This window comes from Emydura macquarii, unplaced genomic scaffold (assembly GCF_026122565.2).
Source record: "Emydura macquarii macquarii isolate MOO-44397 ecotype Brisbane River unplaced genomic scaffold, CSIRO-AGI_Emac_v2 contig_1644, whole genome shotgun sequence".
NCBI lineage: Eukaryota > Metazoa > Chordata > Testudines > Chelidae > Emydura > Emydura macquarii.
This window is the reverse complement of record NW_027131781.1, coordinates 7,100,998-7,124,188: the sequence shown is the minus strand read 5'-3', so window position 1 is coordinate 7,124,188 and position 23,191 is coordinate 7,100,998. Positions and strand designations below refer to the sequence as shown.

The 23,191-nt window shown below is 45.4% G+C and overlaps 1 protein-coding gene across 1 annotated transcript in view; it reads right to left on the bottom strand.

Moving 5' to 3' along the window:
- Positions 1 to 23,191, bottom strand: part of PCSK6 (proprotein convertase subtilisin/kexin type 6) — a 120,583-nt gene that overhangs the window by 5,622 nt on the left and 91,770 nt on the right. The window contains exons 14-18 of the mRNA XM_067555586.1: positions 20,041 to 20,220; positions 11,357 to 11,459; positions 8,319 to 8,515; positions 7,041 to 7,128; positions 4,783 to 4,886 (exon numbers count right to left, since the gene is read on the bottom strand). Coding sequence (XP_067411687.1) covers positions 4,783 to 4,886; positions 7,041 to 7,128; positions 8,319 to 8,515; positions 11,357 to 11,459; positions 20,041 to 20,220 — 672 coding nt within the window. The remainder of the gene's footprint in view (positions 1 to 4,782; positions 4,887 to 7,040; positions 7,129 to 8,318; positions 8,516 to 11,356; positions 11,460 to 20,040; positions 20,221 to 23,191) is intronic.

Below are 23,191 nucleotides of genomic sequence, written 5' to 3'. Positions count from 1 at the left end.
CTGTGGACTGATCTGCGTCCACACTGCAGAATGATGGGGTTGGATCCGAGTCACAGTGGGATTCAGGTTCTGACCCACCCCTCTAGTAGGGCCCAGGACCCGGATCTTGAGTGTCCACTGACCCAAGTCAGACTGATCTGTGTGTGGACAGAGGCGAGACTTGAGCTCAAATCTGGGACAGAGTCCGGGCTTAGTGTGCAGTGTGGATACAGATGGCTGCGCCAGGCTCCCGGGAAAGTCCTGCTGGTGCTGATCGGTAGTGCAGCCTCCTTCCCCTGTGGCTGCTACTGTGGTTCTGCGGCAGCATTGCCAACCTCAGCGATTCTTCGCCAGTCTGGGCTACTTTTGAGAGGCCTTGGCACCAAACATCTGGAATCAGCACCGGGGGACTTTTTGGAGCTACAAGTCCCTTCTTGGGTGATGAGATACCCCAGGCAAAAAGACAGAGACAGAGTGCCTACAGGGCCAGCCTTTATGTCCATGCTTAACTTTCCATGGGGAGCTTCAGAGTCACGAGAAGATGGCAGGAAAGGCAAGCGGGTAAATCTGCACTTTGGGTGATTTTACACAGCGCCCAGCTGCTCCCCAGTCCCTGTCTCTGCTGCCACCTGGTGAACAAGCAGCCACTGAGCGCAAGGGCAGCTAGACCCCATCGGCCTCGTCCACACGGCGCATGCACCACTGGGAACAGAGCCCTGCTGGCCCCAGCAAAGAGAGGCTGAGAGGGTGCCAGGATACAAGGGGACAGGAGATGGGGGGCGCAGGGCCACGGGGGGACATGTGCAGATGTGCCTGGCTGAATGGGGAGCGGGGGTGCAGGTCCACAGGGAAACAGGAACAAATGTGCCTGGCTGAACGGTGGAGGCCAGTGGTCAGCCGAGGTCTGCATGGGGGAGGCTCCCCAACTTCCACCCAAAAAAACCTGTTCCATACTTCTCCCACCCGCCCGCCCACCCCCCACAACCCTCCAGGTTCTCTCCCAGGCTCCTTTCCAGTAATTACTTCCCCCTCCCTCAGCTCCTCTGTTACCCCAGACTCCCCCACGCCTTTGCACTGCTTCTGAGGGGTGTGGGAAATACCTTTCCATATTGCAGTTTAAATGAATTATTACTCTACGTTCTGCATTAATATGCCTAGAAGTGACAAGGAGTCTACTTGTCCAAAAACCATTTCCTGAATAGTTTTTGTTGGCCGTATTGTTACAAACATACTTGCTGCCAGGTATTTTGAAATAAATTACCAAAATAATTGAAACTGGCATGATTACATTGTGTTATTTTGACAAATAAAATATGCAGAATTTGCAGGATTTTAAAATAGTGTGAGCAGAATTTTTAATTTTCTGGCACAGAATTCCCCCAGGAGTATAATATGCTAGAACTAGAGCGACAGACTGCAATGGTTAAAACAACAATACTAAAGGTCTTCCACGCATGATGTAAAAAGCAGATTGAGAAATGTTTATGTGAGCAAGGGAAACGTATGAAAAGGCTACCAGAATGAATACAGTGTATTGTATTTACACTGACTGGAATAAGAATTAGAAAGGGTGTAATTTTCTTAAGGGACTAAAAGCCAGTTCCCCATCACACTTCCCTAACAAGATCAGTGAATATTTTGGACTAAATCTTAGGAAATTAACCATGTGTGATAAATGAGATTCAAGCTAATGAACATGAATTGTCTAGAAATCGTATTATCATCAGAGCTGAGATTCTTTTGAGGGTAAATGCAAAAGTTAACAATGCAAAGTAACTGGACCTTCACAAAACGCAAAGGCAAGAATTTCAAAGGGATTGCAGAACAGTTTTGAAAAATGGATGGAAATCAGTGTTGTCCAGAAAATCTATTATGGAAATGTGGGTGATGTGAGAGGATGAAAGAGGCAAGATGAGTGTTTTTCCATTTGGAATGATTACAGAATGTACTGCTCATAAATAGTGAGCCGAAGCTGCCTTGGGAGCCGTTGGGAACACACTGTAGCCACATGGGCTGTCCAGTTTTCCCCATGCTCCTGGGACACTCCTTGATTTGCAGCACGTGGTCCCACAGCTCAATGACAAAACTCAACCATTCCAAAAGACACCAGACAAGATTAGCTAGAGGTAGCACTGGGCAGCTGCCGGATAGGTACAAAATCAAAATAAGCCAGCTTCCTGCTCCGCTGGACTGCCATTGGTCAGCCAAGCTATTGCAGGAGGGGCTACACCTGTGACAAAGTGATACCAACCAATCCAAGACTTGGTCAGTGCCGGGCTGGTCACCCGCAGTGCCTGGTAAATCAAAGGATCTGCTCCACTCCTTCCCAGAGTAACCAGAATAAGGGCTGGTTACCCCAGCATCCACTGCCACGATACAATGGCTCTGCTCAACAAAGCCAGAAGCAACAGTGACAGGGGAATTTTTCCATCTTAAGATGGACAGGACCAGTGAAATGGCCCTAGCATCCTCTGCACAGCCCCCAGCGTGTGAGCACGGCTGGGGACAAGGCGTGCAGGGGCTGGGAGAGGATGCGCTGTTCCAAACTGTTGTAGGAATTCACAGAGGGCGACTGCAGCGGCATGTGAGGTGCAGCAGCCCTTGTTGCTGCCCTAAGTTACGCTGGGGACTCAGGCTCGGATCTCCAGTAAAGACGGTGTAAAGCTCAGCTTGAGTACAGTGGAGACTTGAGCTCTTGCTATCTGGATGCAGAAGGGGGACGCACTCAGCTGTAGGAAAAGCAGATGCTTTGTGCTGCCACTGGAGTGCCCCGTCCCTCCATACTGATGGATGTTGCTGGAGAGCTGTGTTGCAAGAAGCTGTATTCCAGCCCCAGGCTACTGGAGCCCTTCCTCAGCCTAGCCAAGGCAATCTCGTGCCCTAATCTTTGCTGCCTCTGCAGCCGGCTAAATCCTGGGAGCCTGTTGCCAATACGGTCTAAGCAATCTGGGAGCATTTTCATGAGCTTGCAGGAAAAATGTTCATATTGCAGGATCAAAACCCAACCAAAGGATGTGGCAGTGTCAGCTTCATCTCCCCAAAAGGCTCAGAATTCAAAAATGCCCAGTGCGCTATAATCCTGTGTTGTTGGCCTTCAATGGCAGCACACAGGATGCACCTGCAGAATGAGGAAAGTCAGCCTGGCACACCTCAGTCACTCCTCAGGACGCACCGGTGACACACACAGCAGAAGCCTAGCCTGACATCTCAGATCCCACGGCCAAGACTAGCATCAATAGGCTGTGAACTGGCCCGAGAAGCAGAGAGGAAGGGTAGTCGGAAGCAGAGAGGTTCAGGCTGAGAAGAGATTACTGGTGGGATTCCACAGGGCAGCAGTTCAGTTTCCGGTCTGCCACCAAGACTGGAGGATAGTAACAGGAGTTTATTTCCTGGAAAATGTTGCTGATGCACCATTGGGAATAAGAGCAAGAAACAGGAAGCGATGCACTCAGAGCAACAGCGCTTCCTTCCAATGCATTCAAGTGTTCCAAGTGCTGCTTACGCCTTGATTTACTGCGTAGTTATTGGTCGAGAGGTAATATTTAAAGGGAAACAATCAGCTTGAAATCTGGTCCATATTTCTTTTAATTAATTTCCTGAGTCCCCTGCCAATCTCTGTAGTTTCACAATTCTATTTTCCGACTTTTAAAAATAATTTTTCTCTCACTGTTGCTGTGCAAGAACAAATTGATCACTCCGCTCTGATCGTCTCCCCTGCACTCTGCCCACTAACTCGTCTCCAAGGATTTAGTCTGACATTTCAAGCCCCAGAGCCATGATATTTTTATTTATAAAGTCCACCTGTTCCCCAGGATGCAAAAGTTCTCCTCTCGCCCCCAAATTAACCTGGCCCAAGGATCAGGACCAGCAGGCAAAGTCCTGTCCAAGAGACGGGTTTAAAGTCTGATATTTTGGGCACATGGCATAAATGGGAGCTGTATCCTTTCTCAGTGGAAGAAATTCCCAGTGGGATACACAGCAATCTCTTCCAGTCATGCGCTAACCCGAGATAACAGACAAACTCTTGCCACTTTTATGTGCTGAAAAGCTGTCTTAGGTCATTTTAGAGGTTTTTCTAGGACTCCCCAAGCCTTATTCAAGTAAAGCACCTGGCTTCAGACGTGTAAGAACACAAAAATGTAAAACACTCCCTAAAACATTTGTAAAAGATGAATATTTCTGCCATCTATCCAGCATACACAATATCCATGACGGCATGGAAAAAGGTTTGCAGAGCATTTGTGAGCAGTGTCAATATCCCAAGCTCGGGCTGAACCTCCCTTTATGTTTGTACCGCACCTGGCACAATGGGGCTCCACCTGATTGTGACCGTTCGGCACCATATACTTCTACACATGCACTGGCATACACAGATGTTGACGGCAGAAGAAAAAAAGAAGAGTGGCATTTTTATAGCTAACCTGGAGATCATTCTTCAGCAGGGAAACCCTATCAAACACGTTGAGAAGGACTAGGTCTGTTAAAAACCGGGGGTCGCAATCCCCATGGAAAAGCAGCTTTTCTGTGCTGGGCTCTGTATGGCAAGAGAAATTCCCTGCACCAACAGAGCCATTTCTCTTCATTCCACAAGCTGCTTGGTTAATTTTTGCACGGCTCCAGCAAGGCTGCGGAGCTGGTTCAAAGTGCCCCTTGGGGCTCTGAAGGCGCGGCCAGGCCTGGAGGCCATGAAGCACAGGTGCTGTTGCATTGCAGAGCAGTGAGTTCAGGACTTAGGCACACGGGGGCTGGGCATAAGGTCGTTTGGAGGAATGGGTCAAGAGCCTTTGCAGATGCAGAACGTACCGGTGCATGTCTGGCAGCTCGAGTGGCACTTCTCACATTTCCTGGCCTCTCTGCTGAAGTACGTGCCTGGCTGGCATTCCAGCGCACAGCCTGCCCCTAACAAGCTGTTGGAAAAGCAGGGGAGAACGTTTTACCGACACACACAAATACTCCTACAACGCCTAGGAATTTCGCCATAGAGGGGTTGAATACAACTCCCCCATATAAGGGGTGGGGAACCCGGGGCCCAACCCGCTCCTGCCCTGGGGCAGCTTTGTACCATCCTCCCCAAAGCAAAGTAAATCCATCGGCTCCAGTCCCCATAGGGTCTACCCCATAGCTACGTCATACGTCCATGCCAAAGAGGGGCCGCCATTCTGAGTGCTGTTATAGACTTTAAAGTGACACCTTTTGACGGCCAAGTAGTAGATCAGCTTGAGATGAGCTACTGTAGATTTGGGGGGGTGGCACCTGGATGCAAGCCATGATTTCTTTTCACAGTGGGCCAGATCATGGGATCCTAACACAGCTTTCACTCAGGCAAACACCCACTCACTACAATGGGAAGGATGAGTACAAATAAAGGGCCTGTCTCCATGGGAAGTTCCTACTGTATAAGCTATACACAACAGCATCCAAAATGGTCGCCGCTCTTTACTGTGAAGGTATGGGGAGGGGGCGGGGGGCACTCTTCTTGACTGAACACCTGAATGGGGGTGGGGAGTATGTGTTTTTGCATGAGCTGAGACTCCAGTTTGCTGTACATAAAGCGGTATAGCTGTGCGAGTCTAACGCCCCCTCATCCCCCTGGGGACACGGATTTCAGTCTAAGCAGTTTGCAGTTAAGTTTTAAGTTAAGGTTTAAGTTACACCAAAAAAATTTTTAAAAAGCTCACTGTTACTGGAAGAAGAGTGCCCCTGTGGGGGTTTTGTACCCATGTAACTATACCTGGACAGCTAGCTATATTGGTAGGATTGGTAAAACTTTCCTGTTTAAATGAGGCCTACATAAGGTACTTCTGTGTTTGCAGTATGCATTTCAAATGCACCCAAAATAGCTATTTATAGGCTCAACCCAATTACTAGGTAAACATCCCTTGTTTTGAAAAACCATCTGCATGGAAGGTGCTGAAGCGGGGATGGTTCCGCAGGAGCTGTCTGCGGCTCGCGTGGAACCCGTACGTTGTAGCACATTCAATGTGGACATTTTTCTTTGCTCTTTTTTTCCCTTTTAGATGTCCTCCCGCCAACCCCTCACCTTACGAACAAACCCAGCAAAGGGAATTGAAATCAGACAGCATCAAGGGGGACGAGAAGGGGCCAGACACAGGGAGCCCATGCTGCTAGGAGCTGAGCACCCTCAGCTCCCGGTGATGTCAGTGCTGGGACAGAGTACTCAGCAGCTGGCAGGGGTAGGCCCGTCCTCAGACAACAGGCGTTGCTCCAACTCCCATGGGCCTTACCAGTGCTAACAGTAACGTGAGCAGGAGAGAGAACATCAGGTCTCTTGGCAGCCGGAGGCCAGGTCTACACTACAAAGTTCTGTCGGCACAGTTATGTCGGGCAGGGGAGTGAAAGCACCACTCCGCTAGCCCACAGAGCTACGCCAGCAAAACCTCAGTGTGGCTGCAGCTCTGCCGACGGAAGAACGATTCTGTCAACATAGCGAACGTCGTCTGGGAAGGTGCTGTTACTATGCTGACGGAAAAACATCTTCTCAGTGGTCAGCTACCAATCTGGGGCTGATTCTCCTCTCACTTCGGTTGTTTTCAATCTGTGTGACTCCACTGACTTCAATGGATTTACTCCAGTCTAAAGGCCACTGATCCAAACCCCATTGAATTAACAGGAGGATTTGGGGTGACTTTTGTGGCTTTGGATCGACGTTAAATGAGGGGGAAATGAGGCCTTTTCTTTACCAGTGACAACGACTGTAATAATAATACTTAGCAGTGCAATTTGAGGCACACACCGTGCTCTCTATACGTGCAATATGGGACTTATACACCACCGTGATGAATCCTATACATAAATAGATGGAATTTACATAGTGCCTTTCAGCTACAGTATGAGTTATGTTATAGACGACCGCTCCCTCCTTTGAATTTCCTGGCTTTTGGCAATTTGAATCACAGTCGCAGTGCTACTGAAACAGACATCTATTTTTTAAATTCCACTTCTTGATTTTTCAGTGTGTGCAGATTTCAGGACAGTTTCTTGAGTTTACTATAGAGAGAAACATTCTGAAAGAATAAAATCACCCCACACTGGCATTTTACCTGAATCTGCCCTTGCACAGAGTACGTTTATCTGGATCCCCGGCACAATTTTTACAGCTCTGATGACATTCGAGACAGAGCTTTCGACCTTTTAGAAACAAAGAAAGTCAGTGTAAATAAAATCTGCCCAGAGAGACGCAAGTGGAAGTCAGCGCCACAATGCACAAGATCTTACAGATTGAAAAGTCCTGCGGTTTAGCAGCTGTTTGCAGGCCGCAGCTTGCAGAGGCAGAACGGCATACACCTGAGCTCTGTCTATTACAAAGGATGCACAGGTTAGTGGTGTTCAGACTATGTGGATAACCCACAGGGAACACAGTAAGTCTTTACTTGATTAAGCCAACAGAGCGAAGAGTTTTGTGATGCTTCTGATTCAAAATATGCTTCTTCTCATGGATATCAAATGATCCCCATACATTTCAATAGGCTATAGAACCAGAAGCTGCACAAGTCTGGGTGGGTTCTTACACACGCTATGGGCTCGATCCAACTCTCATTGAAGTCAATGGGAGCTTTTAATGGGCACTGGATCGGGCTCTATTGTCCAAATCCTTACTCAGGCAAAGCTCCCACTGACTTCAATGGGGTGTTTTGTGCTGGTGGAGCCTCCTGGAGACATTAGGTGTAGACTGGTGTCCATCCCCAGTGTGCATAAAGTGAGAAAGCAGCATTCCTATTCTTGCCCACAGCCGGACATACTAAAATGTTCACAGTGCTACATCATTATACAAACAATGTAACTAAAAGGAGTACAGACAGCAAGGGTTGGTCTTTAGTCAGGGACCCGAAAATGGTAGCACCAAAAAAAATCAGCGAGTGCATTTGAAAGTTATGATTATGACCTTGGCATCATAGTTTCTCCACCTGTAAAATAGGGATTATAATATTGTCCTACCTCCCAGCAGCACTGTGAGGGTTAAGATAGTTCATGCTTGTAAAGCATTGTGAGGCTTATCACCATGTTCTAATTGTTGAGGGTGATCAGTCTAATTTTTGAAGAGGCCCCATGCATTTTTTCTGGCACTGTCCCATGTTACCGTAGCATTCTGATCTTCATCGCTAGTAGTAGCAACAGTGTCATGTGGGAACAATGTCATGTGGCAGTAGAGATCGGCCTGGTTAGATGGTGATTCAGAGGCTGTTCACATGCAGGCTCCACCCTGACGTTTTAGATTTCTTAAATTCTTCCATTCATGTTCATTTGGGGGAAAATAAAAAACAAAAAAGCCCACCCCACACATTCTCACGCTCCAATCTGTAAACGGTTCACATCCTTACTTTCATCTGAGTAAAACCCAGCTGGACATAACACCACACACGTGTTTGTTTCCTGGTGGTGATAGAAACCGCGTCGGCAAGATGTACACTGATTCCGACCCCTGCCCGTGCAGGTTTCGCACCCCTTCTGGCATCTTCGGCATCTCTTAGCTGTGTTGTCCCCAAAATACCCCGAAGGGCATGAACTCACACACACCCTGGGGAAGAATGAAACAAACCAGACATGTAACAAACGTTCTAGGCCTCGAACTTCTGCCCCATGCATTCAGTGAAATCTACAAGAGTGGAGGGCACTCAGCACCTTGCTGGATTGGTCCAACAACTGCACATGACACAGAGATTGCATTGCCAAGCAAAAAGGTACGGTGATAAATCCAGGCACTCGATGGTGAGCAAGGGGCTAAACTTTGGGCCAGGTCTACACTACTCTGGCTTGGAGTGGGGAGCTGGGAGCCAGGCGGCCTTCGGTGGGGAGTGGGATGCCCCAGGGGGAAGCCCGGCTGGGAGCAGGGAGTGTGGGGGGCAGTTGGGCTCTAGCTAGAGCCCTCAACCCACCCCGCAGTGACAGCCTGAGCTGTGAGCCAGGAACGGGGTTCAGAGCAGGGAGCCTACCAGCCTTTTCTGTCATTTCCACGGCTCCAGCAGGGAGCTCCTCCTGAACAGATGCTCAAGGGAAGGTCGAGAAACAAAATCTTTGGGAGATGGAGGTAGAAGAAAGCCTTTGGGGATGCATTTGGTACTACTGTCTCATTGTTTCCTTATGTCCTTGTATCTGTCTGCATCCATCTGTGGTCTCTTGTCTTATATTTAGTTTGTGATGTCTTTGGGGCAGGGATCATCTTTTAGTTCTTTGTACAGCACCTAGCATAATGGGGTCCTGGTCTGTGACTGGGGCTTTCTAGGTGTTAAGGCAATATAAATGATATTAGGACTAGGCTGAACCACAAGTTAAGGGAGATTTTTGCTGCTCCTTTCTTTGACCTATGCTAGCCTGTTTTTCTTTTTGGCTATACCCATCCCTTTTTGAGGAAATCCCTTGCTTTGTTCTTGTTTCTGCTGAATCCTTCCACCAAGTTACAGATGTTTGGGAAACATTATTATTAAACATTGTTTTAGCATGATCTTTGTGGAATTAGATATTCAGGTGGGATTGCTGTGTAAAATACAAGTTGCAATAACCAAGTTGGACCTCACAGTATGCAATCATATTATATAAGCTACAAATCAAACTAAGAGATGATTTAGATGTCAGGACTTTTAGACAATCAATCCCAGGGAAGATTTAGGTGTCAGGACTTCTAGGTGTTGTGGCAATATGATGAGTGCTGGCTTCCAAGGATTATATCTACCAAGCATAAATTAAACAGATGCATATTTATATATCTGAAAAGCAAAAAAGGGTGGATCGCAGCTCCCAAAACGCACAGTATTCTCAGCTCATTAAATCTGGTGGTTAGCAGTCAGTGCTTGGTTCTCATTTGGTATTTATCGTAAAGAAATGCTGCTTATGCAAATAACTCCAGCACTCGCCAGTCTGACTGTATCAGTGACTGCACACCAATCATCCTGCCAGACAGCTCCTTTCATCAGTATTTTTACTTGCAGAACTACTAGATCATTTAAAACGCTTTTCATCCTTTAAAACAATCTACTCTTAGTTATTCTTTATTATCAAGGTTTAACTGAATTTCAGTTGCTGGGAATGGTCTTTAAAACCACACTCATAAATGGATTCCAAGGTTCCTGTAGGTTCCCCAGTGTTAATGCACACTGACCTGACGACTGTTTCTAGGGGCAAAAATGTCAAAAGAACCAAAGTGATTTAGGAGCCCTCACCCCATTTTCAAAAGTAATTTGGACCCATCAGAGCCCAAGTCTCATTGGAAGTCTCAGCACCTAAGTGCCTCTTGAAAATACGACCAAGTCTTTTAAATCCTTTAGGGTGAAAATTACACCCTGTATCTTCCTCGTGCCATCTATGTCCCAACTTAGAGCAGGAACCCCCTCCCTCAAAATACATTTTCACATAAATACTAGTGCTTATGAAAGGTGCCAGCTCAACAGCCTGATGGAACCAAGTCCTCCATTTACCCCTAAGACAGGCACAGCACAGGAAGGAAGTAACAGAGCTAGCTTCCCTGGCTGGCACTGCCAGGGGTCCATCTTCCCTGCTCTTGATGGGCCAATGAAGGGTGAAATGGGAGCTCTTTCTCTGCCCATTCAGTCCTTGGCCTCCCTGCCAGAATGGTTGCCGATTAGTGCCAGATGCATTGTAGACTCTGGTCCATGGGGGCCTGAGCTAAGAGCAGTTCGTTCAATCGTGCACCCAAAGCATTTTGTAATAATTAATATAACATGCCACCTAGGCCCCCAAACACCAGTCAGATGGAAACAACTTTCAGTAACTACCAATCTGCTGTACCGGAAGCAGTGACCTCTTATAATTTAGTTTTCTAGGGCGCTCATCACCACAAGATCTGAGCAGCATCAAAACATTAGCAACCACCTGACAGCAGGGAAGCACCATTATCCCCCTTTTACAAGTGGGGCTTGGAGAGGTTAAGTGACTTACCCAAGGTCACACACGGGCATCGGTGGCAGAAACAGGAAGTGGAACGAAGTCTCCTGAGCTATAGTTCTCTATTTTAACCACAAGACCATCCTTCCTCCTCACTACAGGCCCCTGGTTCATCTTTTGATTAACTGATCACAACCAGGCTTCTCTTTCAGCTGCTATTGATTAAATTAGAGCATTCATCATACACTAACTTCCAAATGAAAATATGGCCTGGTGGACAAAGCACTGAAATAGGATGCAGGAGATCAGGTCCAAGTTTAACCACAAATCCCCTGTGAGATCTTGAGCAAGTGACTTAATCTCTGAACCTCAGTTCCCCATCTGTAAAATGGGAACAATAATGCTCCTGCACTATTGCACTTTGGGGAGGGGCTGTCTCTTGTTATGAGCACATACAGCTCCAAGCACAGCACAAAGGGGCCACTGCTGTAAGACAAATAAGTAACAATAACAACATTACCTGCCAGTTTTAACACTTCCAAGACTATAATGGATGCAGTTCAAGCACTGATCTGCATTAGGACCATCGCAGCCTTTGTCGCCACATTCAGGATGACATGGACCTTAAAAAGAGAGAGATTTCTACTGAAAGAATTGAACAAGCTCTTCCCAGCACACCCTACAAGTGTCAAGTATTTACATCTCCCCCATATGTGTCTCCATCCCCCTATGGTGATGGGGGCTAGCTTAGGAGAAAGATAAAATAGGACAGATTTGGCTCTGATACTTGGAGAATTTTAAAATTAAACACGTACCCTTGGCACAAAAGGGCTATAAAACCATTTCATTCCATTTGTCAACTGTCCCCCTAACCTGTCTGTAGAAGAGGGGGACTGAGAGCGTTACCTTCATAGCACCACATACCATTTAGCAGCCAAACCCTTTATAAAGCTGACTGGCTAGATACACAGATGGCCTGCGAAGGAGTTCTCAGCACAGATTCATGCAGGGAGGAGGTGACTCTCCATATCTTGATAACCATTCTCCAGCCTTGCTTTTTAGCAAATATCTGTGTCGTCAGCTCTGCTACGCTTACTCATTGCTAACATTGTCCTGTGCCTGGGCAGAATCTCACGCTGCCCTTTTTAATTCAAAGCCTCTTCGACACAGATGCACACACACGCTCCTTATGTCGGTGACACTTCGAAAAAATAACCATGCCTTTGAAGTCATTACAAATCAGCAGACTTACAAAGAAAAAACAGCAGCAGTCAAATAAGACATCATGTACATGTTCTATATGTACAGAAAAAATTGGCACATGCATACATACGTGTTTATGTTAAGAGACGTTTTGATTTTGTGTGAAGGAGTGTGTCCACACAGACATCACACAAAAGTGCTTCTTTGGTGTCCCCTTTTGTGGCCACTCCTTAGCAATGATTGAGCTATTGTATTATCTGGCTCTGATAATAATATTTGCCTATCACAACAATAACAGAACCATATTAACCTGCTACTAATTCCTATTTGATATAGAATGAAATAAAATTAAGAGGGAATAATAAAAAAAAAAATAGAGCCCTGTCTCTTTAAAGGCAGTAAATGTGCTGGATTCAGGTCGACACTTCCAGCTAGGACAATTTTTTTGCAATAGCATCATCCGATAAGATGTGAAGGTGTGGGATGGACGAAAACTATATGTGCATATACAGCCCTAAAAGGGAAAGAGGTAAAAGTGATACAGAAAATACAGGGACCGAAATCTCTCCAAAGCGGTGACTAATGTACTTTGAAAACATACAATGGCTGTCTCATGGGAGACAATTCTATCACCATCAGAGGAGAAGGACATCTAGGGAAACAGCTTTTTGGGGCATAACAAAAGTAACCTGAAAAGTATAACTGAGGGAAGGGTGTCCATGGAGACAAGGGCAGAGAAGGGAGACAAGAGGCACTGGGTACCAGAGGGTGGATCTCTGACACGCTGTCTTGCCAACAGACTTGTGTATACATGAGAAATTCTACAGTGACTTCCCACCATTGCTACCTCCATGGACTTTCATGGGGTCAGGATTTCATATTGTGTAATCTAATCCTGCTCTGAAGCAGGTCTAATGCAGATATGCAATACAACATTCCTGGATGGGTTATCAGCAATGGGGATAGAACCTTGGACCGGTGGATCTAAGAGCATGAGCCTCTACCACCTGAGCTAAAAGAGTTGCTTCCATTGTCTGAGGCTGAAGGAGGCTTACTAACCTCAATGTGGACCCGCCACTAGAGGGGGACACAACATCACACTGAGTGGGTATAGGTCACATAGTTCTATCCCACAGCTGGACTTGGGTTCTGCCTTCGTATTCCTTGATCGTCCCACACAACATTCCTTTACTATCACAATTTAGCATTTGCCTCTAGCCTTTCTCCATCCCTACAAAAATCTCAGCCTCCGGTGACAGGCCTGTCAGTAGATTCCTTTTATTTTTTATCCAGTGTGTTGATAGTCTTGCGCACACATACCCCCAATCTACACTAACACCAGCCTCACTTTTTAATCTCTTCCCTCCCCTCCCCCTTCTCAGTTCCAGCTGTATTTTGTGTGGCAGTGTCCTCTGGCATTCTGTGGAATGTTTTTCTGAAGGGTTTGGAACCAACCCTATCTCCATGTGCTAGGAAACAGCAGATCTTTTTTACTCTCCTGACATCTTCACAACCAATCTGTGGTAGGGGTCATTTCTCAACTTTTAAATGTTGGTCCTTTCCACAGTCCCTCTTCTGGCATCCATTTCTGGCTGGCTGCACGGGATACCCAGACTGATCAGCTCTCTACAGTCCAGAGCCGTCCACTCCACTTTCTGCCCAACACCACTGTAACCACAGCACCAACAGCTGCAAGGGAATTGGGAGGGTTTCGTATCCAGCCCAACTCCAGTGCCATTCCTCCCAGAAACAGGCTTGTTTGAGATGCTCAGAGAGCACAGTTCAGCGCCCTTTTCACACCAACCGGCTGGCATCTGATTAACTAGCACAACCTTCAACACAAAACCTTGTGAGCGCAGCCCTGTGACAGACAGCAGCATGCTCCCGTGGCGCCATCCCCCTGGTTCACAGCAACAATGCTCACATGCTCTTCTGCATCTTAATATTTTGTTTCTCATCTTGGGTCAGTCTTGAGAATGATGCTGGATTGGCCACTGGCGAGACTGAAGACCTGTGTTTACCCAGGGAATAGCAGAAGCAGCATGGAGTGTAACAACGCACGTTGTCTCAGGCTGCTCAGAGGGGTGGAGGGCAGTTCTATTTTTATACTGCCCATTCAGTTCTGGCTTCTGCAGACACCAGCAAGAGCACATGCTGTGGTGTGCACATCGAGACACAGAACAGGACTGAAACCATCTAGGACGATTACCTAGCCAATGGCAATAACTCCTAGTTGCTGTACCGTCTCTGGCTGCATCTGAACTGGTGACCTAGAGGTAGGTCAAAGTCTCTGTATCCCACTGTCTAGTCATAAGAACAGAAGAACGGCCGTACTGGGTCAGACCAATGGTCCATCTAGCCCAGTGTCCTGTCTTCCAACAGGAGCCAATGCCAGGTGCTTCAGAGGGAATGAATAGAACAGGTCATCATCAAGTGATCCATCCCATCAGACATTCCCAGCCCATGGCAAACTGCAATCCCTGCCTATCCTGGCTAATAGCCACTGATGGACCTATCCTCCATGAATGTATCTAGTTCTTTTTTAACCCTGTTATAGTCTTGGCCTTCACAGCATCCTCAGACAAGCAGTTCCACAGGCTGACTGTGCATCATGTGAAAAAATGCTTCCTTTTGTTTGTTTTAAACCTGCTGCCTGTTAATTTCATTTGGTGACCCTTAGTTCTCATGTAATGAGAAGGAGTAAATAACGCTTCCTGATTTACTTTCTCCACACAAGTCATAATTTTATAGATCTCAATCATATCCCCCCTTAGTCATCTCTTTTCCAAGCCAAAATGTCTCAGTTTTATTAATTTCTCCTCATCTGGAAGCTTTTCCATACCCCTAATCATTTGAGTTGCCCTTTTCTGTATCTTTTCCAATTCCAATACATCTTTTTACAGATGAGGCGACTAGATCTGCACACAGTATTCAAGATTTGGGTGTACCATGGATTTATAAAGAGGCAATACAATATTTTCTGTCTATTATCTATCCCTTTCCTAATGATTCCCAACATGCTGTTAGCTTTTCTGACTGCCACTGCACACTGAGTGGATGTTTTCAGAGAACTATGCACAATGACTCCAAGATCTCTTTCTTGAGTGGTAACAGTTAATTCAGACCCCATCATTTTATATGTCCAGTTGGGATTATGTTTTCCAATGTGCATTACTTTGCATTTATCAGCATGAAATTTCATCTGCCATTCTGTTGCCCAGTCACCCAGTTTTGTGATATCCCATTGTAGCTTTTTGCAGTCTGCTTTGGACTTAACTATCTTGAATAGAATTATCTGCAAATTTTGCCACCTCACTGTTTACCCCTTTTTTCAGATCATTTATGAATATGTTGAACAGTCTCGGTCCCAGTACAGACCCCTCAGGGACACCACTATTTACCTCTCTCCATTCTGAAAACTGACCATTTATTCCTGCCCTTTGCTTCCTATCTTTTAACCAGTTACTGATCCAGGAGAGGACCTTCCCTCTTATCCCATGACAGCTTATTTTGTTTAAGAGCCTTTGGTGAGGGACTTTGTCAAAGACTTTGTGAAAATCTAAATACACTACATCCACTGGATCACCCTTGTCCATATGCCTGTTGACCCCCTCAAAAAAGTCCTTGACTATAAACTATAGTTTATTATGATTATTTTATCATTTGACAATTCAGCTACAAAATTATATTCTCCTAACACCTCTGCAACTCGAACACAAGGCCACGCTGTACTGTGAACTTTGCTACAACTAAGGCTTTGTAATGATACACTGTGAGAAAGGCACTGGCTTAGAAATGGAGAGAGTTGAACCAACGCAACTTTCATTTTAGAGACGTTCACAACTGCTTCCACCAGGCCAACTATCTTCAGATGTGCTGAAGCTGACCTTCTGGAACTAGCGCCTTCACTTAGTTCAGAAGAAAACAGATACATTGGATATGGGAGAAGAATGGAGCTGGGTGAATAACAATTTGTCGACTCACTGGCACTTCCAGAAAAATGTGTAAAAAATTGTTTTGGGTCACACCGAAAATGAAATTTTTGAAAATTTTCATTGAATCAAAAAAAAAAAAAAAATTTTTTTAAATCAGTTTTGGGTTGAATGAAATGTTTTGTTTCAATCTTGAGCATTTTATAACGGTTTTGATTTTTTTTTTTTTTTTTTTTTTTAAAGGAAATGGTTAAACAAAAGTCATTTTGAACAGAAAAATTACAACATTTTGATTTTTTTCAGAATTTTTTTTTTTTTCTTTTCAGCCAAAAGTATTTGGCAAAATTGACACAAATTTGCAAAATGTTTTTGTGTCACAGAACCTGCATTTTTCTCTGGAAAAAAAAAAGTCGTGTGAAAAATTTGGCCCAGTTCTAGAGAAGAGGTGTTCACCAGCTCCTTAACCAGGTATCCTGGTGTTCTACTAACTAGAGATGGGCCTGAATCAATGCTCTATATCTCACCCATATCAAACTCTGGGAAAGTTTAGTTTGGGAGTCTTGGGCCACCAGTGATCGGAGGGGTGGGTGGAGAAAGGGCTGTGACACATAAGGAAAAGGGTGTGGGAATGGTTTACTATCAAAATTAGCTGGCGAACACAGAGCTCTCCACATAGTCCAATTTCATTACAGCTTCATTAGCTAGAGTCTAGACCAAGGCAGTCGTGACGTGTACTAAGAATTAAGCTGCCCAGCTCACATAGAACTTTTTATAGAGATATCCAAAAACTATCCACTCGCACATTGCACCGCACCATAATTTATAAAACCACAAGAAAAATAACATAGCAGATTAGAGTGCAAATAATTCAGTGTTTTGTGGAACAAGATGGAAAAGACAGCTAGTTTTAGTATAAGGTGTGTTAATTCAATCCAAAATTATTTAAGTAAATCATTTACTGACTCATGAATTGTCAGTTTTGTTCGTTTGCAGAAAGGTGCTGCATAATTAAGAGATGTGTACGTTCAAAATTCAGCCCAACATTTATCTAGCAGCCATATTATTTATACGAAGAGCATTTGCCAAACCAAAGCTATGCAGTTTTTCTTGCTAATCATTTAGGTGCAATGTTAAAAGGCCCAAAGAACAGATTTCTATTCAATGAAATCCTGAAATAGCTTTTCTTCTGGGTGCATCTTGTCAATTCACTGTGTCACATTTGTTGCTAAAGGTCTTGCATGTGATTATACAAGTTTATGCCCTAGAGAGAATTTTCTTTTCGGCTGTCCTTCTCTCTCGCTCATCTCCTCTAGTCAATCATGGCTCTGAAACAGTAATTACAAGGCAAGAATGCAATTGTCACCTGGGCTGTAAGCTGCCGGGGGCAGGGACTATCTCCAGACAATACCATAATATAAAGAAGAACAACCATAATGAGATGAAAGTCAGTGGGTGGAGATGGATCGGACTGATTCTCATTTATACTAGGCCCCTGCACACTGATCTGGGAAATGGAAAGGGGCCATAAAGACATGTAAAGGGACTCTGAGCCTCTTGCAATTGGACGTGTGACTGCAGCATGGGTAGATGTACCTGCATTAGGTTGCATGGCTAAAAATAGCAGTGTAGACGCAGGGGCATAGACTTCAGTACAGATTATCAATATGAGGGACCCGGGCCCTGGCCTGCTCATACTGCCCGCGTTGAAGCCCACAGCACCGTGACTTCACTGTAACTTGTAGCCATGCCAGTGCGAGACACGCTACTTCTGCTTGTGCTCCAATCCCCCCTCGGCCTGAATCGCAGATACACCCTATGTGACCATCAGGCCAGGACACATTTTTCACCGACCTCCGTTAGTAAACTGGGGCTTTTTCTTACAGCCTCGCAGCATTCATAAGCTTCTCCCGGGCACCCTCTATAGCTGCAGGCTTAAGTAAGCTTTCCAGTGTGGCTCAGAAATCCTGCAGTGGTGCTTCACCCCATTGCTGTGTGTTCTGTCAGTCCTGCTGGCCTCTGCAAGACTCCAGACGAGATGGCATTGCCACAGCTGCGTCCCTGTTCTCCCAGGCGCAGAGGCTACACAGCTGCATTCACATGCACCCACTCAACGAACAAGGTGGCAAACTCAAAACCAAGCAAAGGAACTACGTTTCCACACACCATGTCATTAGCCTGTGGTACTCATTGCCACAGGAAGTCATTGGATCTGTCTACATGGCAACGTAAGCCCAGGGTGAATAGAACTTGAGTTAGCATACCCCAGGTTTGTTAACCTGGAGCTTGAACGTCTACACTCATTCGTCACCTCACATTAGGAACCGTTGAACCCTGGGGCCCAGTGTGGGGCCCCAGCATCTGCACTGCATTATGGTGGTCCAAGTCCAACCACCCACATTCCAGACTTCCTAGTGCCCTCCCAAAATAAGGCAATTTTAGCTCTTTGGTCGTGGTGCAGTGTGGGAAATCTTCACTGTCCACCAAACTTGACTGTCCAGAGGACAAAGGAAGTCGACCTGTGGGATAATTTTGCCAGACTCCCAGAGCATGAGTGCAGTGGGGCTGCATCTATGTTGCACAGTAAGAGGGCTTGAACCCTGGGTCCTGGCTTGACTCTGGCTCTGACCCTCTACTCCCACAGGGTCCTGGGACCCCGGGTCTGAGCCCTGAGTTAGTGTGATTTGTGTGTAGGCAGAAGGGGGGTTAGGCTTGAGTCTGAACCCTGGGCTTACACTGCAGTGTAGACATACCCATTGAGGCCAAAAATGTAGCAAGATTCAAACCAGGACTGGACATTTATACAGCTAACAAGAACATCCAGAGTTGTCATAATTAATGTTAATAAAGAGTAAGCGTATGCCCAGAACAGAACAGTAGTAAGAGTCTCCGCATTAGCAGCCGCCACAGAGAGCAATTATACCAACCTGAAGACATTTGGATCCTATTTCTAGATAGATTTGGATAAAAACGTTGCGATGGCTCAAAGAATGCCAGATCTCCACTCCAGCGAACCCCTCTTCTCCCCCCTCCACTCCCAATCCCCTTTCCTTCCTCTTCCGATTCATACGTTTCTTCTGCTACTTTATTACTGTTCCCCCCACCCTAACATGTTATGTCTACGTAGTATTGCCTGGCTGTGTATGATCTGGTCTGGCACCGTTGACGAGTTGTAAAACTGCGTCATTCCATTGGCGAGCCCACAAAGTGTGCAGTATTTGGAAACACACACAAGCTGTCAGTCATTTACCTTTTTTCTACTTTTAATTGTCTATTTCTTTATGGAAATTAATAAAGAAATTAACCACAAACAGCAATTTTGGGGGCAGGGATAACAAGCCTCCTGCTTTAGGGTTCAGGCCAATCTCTAACTATCAGGTGATGTGTACACTGCCAAAAAACCGAAACGTCACACCTCAGTAGCAAGCCTCAGAACCCAGGTCAACTGCCAGGGGCTCATACGGCTCGTGCTACCGGGCTAAAGGTAGCGGTGTAGACATTCCTGCTCAGGCTGGGGGCCGGGCTCTGACACTCAGGGACAGGAAGGGTCTCAGGGCCAGAGCTCCAGCTGTGCCTGAACGCCTACATTGCTATTTTTAGCCCCACGGTGCGAGCTCCATGAACCCAAGTCGGTGGACCTGGCTCTGATGCTCACTACCATGGGATTTTTTTTTTTTTTTTGCACTGTAGATGTATGTTTAGAAACTAGAATGAGATTTAATGAGAGGGGCAGATTCTGCTATATCTACTATGGTGGGGTCCTTACACCTTCCTCTCAATCAGCTGGTGCTGGCCGTGGCCGCTGTCAGAGACAGGATTCTAGACGAGCTGGACCTCCAGTCTGGCACCTCCTATGTTGCCATGTACCCCAGGGCTGAATCTGGTGGTGACAGAGGCCAGGCTGAGTAAGCCAGGTAGGATAAGGATTTCCATTCTCCTTTTTCTCTCCTCGCCTCCCAAAGGAAACAAGCGATAAACACAGCACAAAATGTCTACGTCTACACTGACAGGTACTGAACCATGCAGGGAAGCAATGCTCAGTGGAGAGTGAAACAAAGCAAGAGGTTTTTACCTGTGTATTCTTCCTCCTCTTCCACCACCTCCAGCTGACTCTGGAAAACCGCTGCTTTAGAGGGTTCCATTTTGGACGTTGAAATCTCCAGCATCCTCGATCGGGAGTGATGGGAACCCGTTGTGTTGTAAGGGTGTTCGGCTGTTCCATATAAAATGAGACTCCATTCCTTTAACTTCCCTGCAATAGACCCGACAGTCACAAATAAGCTGACATGTCACCTTTCCGTAGCACCCTCCACTTCTCAAAGCACCTGACAAAGATTGATCAGCAAGTCTTCAAGCCACTGCTGTCAGGTAGGCATAAGTTCACCCATTTCACAGCTGGTAAAACCGAGGCGCACAGAAGTAAAAGTAACTAGTCTAGGGTCACACAGGAAGGCAGCAGTGGAAACAAGGACTAGAACCCAGGAGTTCAGACTTGCAGTAGCATTGCCAGGAAATGTCATACTTCTAGAATGTGTGAGGTATAAAAGTAGCCAAGAAAGCACAAGCCAGATCATTCAATACAAATCTTTACTAGACCACTGAGCTTTTGGACTAAATTAAGGTAGCAGTTCAAAACAGCCAGGGAATTTTTAATGCTTTAACTCTTGTGTGATAACCTGCAGTTTCACTAGCTGTTTAACAACTGAACCATAGAGAGAGCCGTTAACTCTAAAAGCTATAATTTGAGATAAGACTTATTTTTGTTCTAGAGCAAGGGCATCTACAAACACCCTAAGATTGTTGAAGACAGCCCTAAAAATAATCTTCTAAACAGAGGAATTTTCCCTAACATAATTGATTTTTAAAAACAGAACTGAACAAGCAAAACCACGGGCTTGTAACCAAGACACAAGGAAGAAACATCAGCAGATTGTTCTGGGTTTGCTCAGACAGAAGTAACTTGCATCGAGTGGAAAATATACACTATAGAGCTGATTAAATGTAATGAATAGGCTCAGGAGTGAATGAGAACAAATTACATGGCACCTCCAGCAGTAGAAGCAAAGCAATGTCTAGAAGAGGTCTTGTCTACACGAGAAGATTAAAACGGTTTAATTTAGGGTTAGAGTTGGGTGACATTATTCAGCCAAAACCTTTTTCTGATGAAAAGTACAGACTTGGTGATACCAAAATGTTTCATGAATTTGTAGCGGTTTCACCAAATTGTTTTGGTAAAAAAAAAAAAAAATGTGAAAAAACTGAAATGTTTAAATTTCAACATTTTCTAAATGAAACATTTTGATTTTTTGGTTCAGAACAATTTTTCATAATATTTCCTTCAGTTTTAATTAGAAAGTAATAAAAAATGTTTGAAGTAGTCAAAATTGAAATGAAGTGTTTTGATTTTGTCACAGTGAAATGTTTCATTCGACCCAAAACGAAGTTTTGACTTTTCAGTTCACCAAAATTTTTGGAAAATGTCATTTTTGGTTCAATCGGAAACATTTTTTTTTCAATTTGTCAGAAGAGCCAGTGAACTGAAAACTCTGTTATTTGTACAGCTCTCTTAAGGTGTGAGTTTAAACTAGTATAGTTAAACAGGTGCAAAAGGCTGCGTTGACACACTCATTTTAGTTTAAGAGTGGCTTATTTCAGTTTCGTTTAAGGGCTTATCCATACAAAAAATTGCACCACTTTAACGATACTGGTACAGTTAAAGCATTACAACGCCCCAATGTTGGTTTATACTGGTATAAAGGTGCTTATACTAGTATATCTTATTTCTGTAATGGAAGGAAAATAAAAGTTACACTGGTATGGGGCATCTTTATACCATTATAGTGACTGTACTGATTTAGAAAATCACACCCCTAACCAGAATAGTTAAATTGGTTCAAAAACTGTGTGTAGATCAGGCCTACATCACTGAGGAATCAGTTTAAAACTAAGCAAGAAGTTGAAAGGTATGTCCACACAGGGGTTTGCACCAGTTTAACTAAACCGCTTCAAAAACAGATTCAGGTTCATTTAAAACAGCGCAACTTTCCCTGTACAGGCAAGGCCTGAGACATTTTGGCAAGAGGACACAGAGCTCATACCTGGCAGGGAAACTGTTTAGGAGGAAAGAAGAAATAAAACTAGATTGCAGTCACCCAGCAGCCATCGCGGAAGGTGGATTTCAGTCCCTGCCCTCTTAGCCCCAAGTTCCTTGATGAACTTTTAAAAACCTGTTCCCTTTCATTAAGCATTTTGAATTTCTTACAGCTTGAGTAGTCGGGAGCAGGGATCCCATCCGGAGTTAAACAGCAGCAGGAATAATATGGACAACCCATTGATCCTGCACTTGTCGTCAGAGGCGTTCAAATCACGTTACAAATGGAACACGAAGATTAGCCTGTTTCACAGAGTGGGAGGCCAGGGCCCAAAGGGGGTGGAGGAGCAGCATTTTCAAACTGTGGGTGCCTGAAGTTAGGTCCCATGGTCCATATTTAGGCACCTCGCCTGACATACCGGGGGTCAGAGCACCATCAATGAGGCTGCACAAAGATGCAGCAGTCTGCCCACGAACTAGCAATCGTAGGATCGGGGCCTTCGAGTGTAGATAATGGGGGCCTGAGAAGGAACCACCTTCGCCTGACTCAGTTCCACAGAAAGGAGACGGAGGGGCCTTTCCTCTAGATATCGTTTTTCTGATTACTGGAGTCTCCTTCTCAGCCCAGTGCGACCCAGAATCAAGGGGCAGAGACAGGAATCACTCGGAAGGCAGGGGGCAATCGCCAGACAATGTCCTCTCCTCAGCTCAGAGCTATAGCACTCTCATTGCTTCTGTGCAGTTGGCTTGTGATCATTTCAAGGTGAAGCCTCGGGGATGCACTGATGGATAGCCCAAAAAGTGCTGCTGTCCCCTTTTCAGCATGGCAAGCGTAAATAAGAAGTGTTTTCAAATCCCCATCCAGCACACTGGGAGGCAAGTCAGTTCAAGCCTCTGATACATTTGGTTTTAAACAGGTCCACTAATCCCTTCATTTCCAGGAAGGGCGTACAAATTTCTGACATGCAAATACCTTGGCTTTTTGTTTCACAAGGTTCTTTAGGCTGTATGAGAAAAGACCAAAAAAATCCACCTGCTTAAAAACATTTAAAGCAAGGACTGACTGTGTCATGCCCGCAAACATTAAACAGGAAAGCGTACGGAAGTCTGAACTGGGAAGAGTTCAGCATTA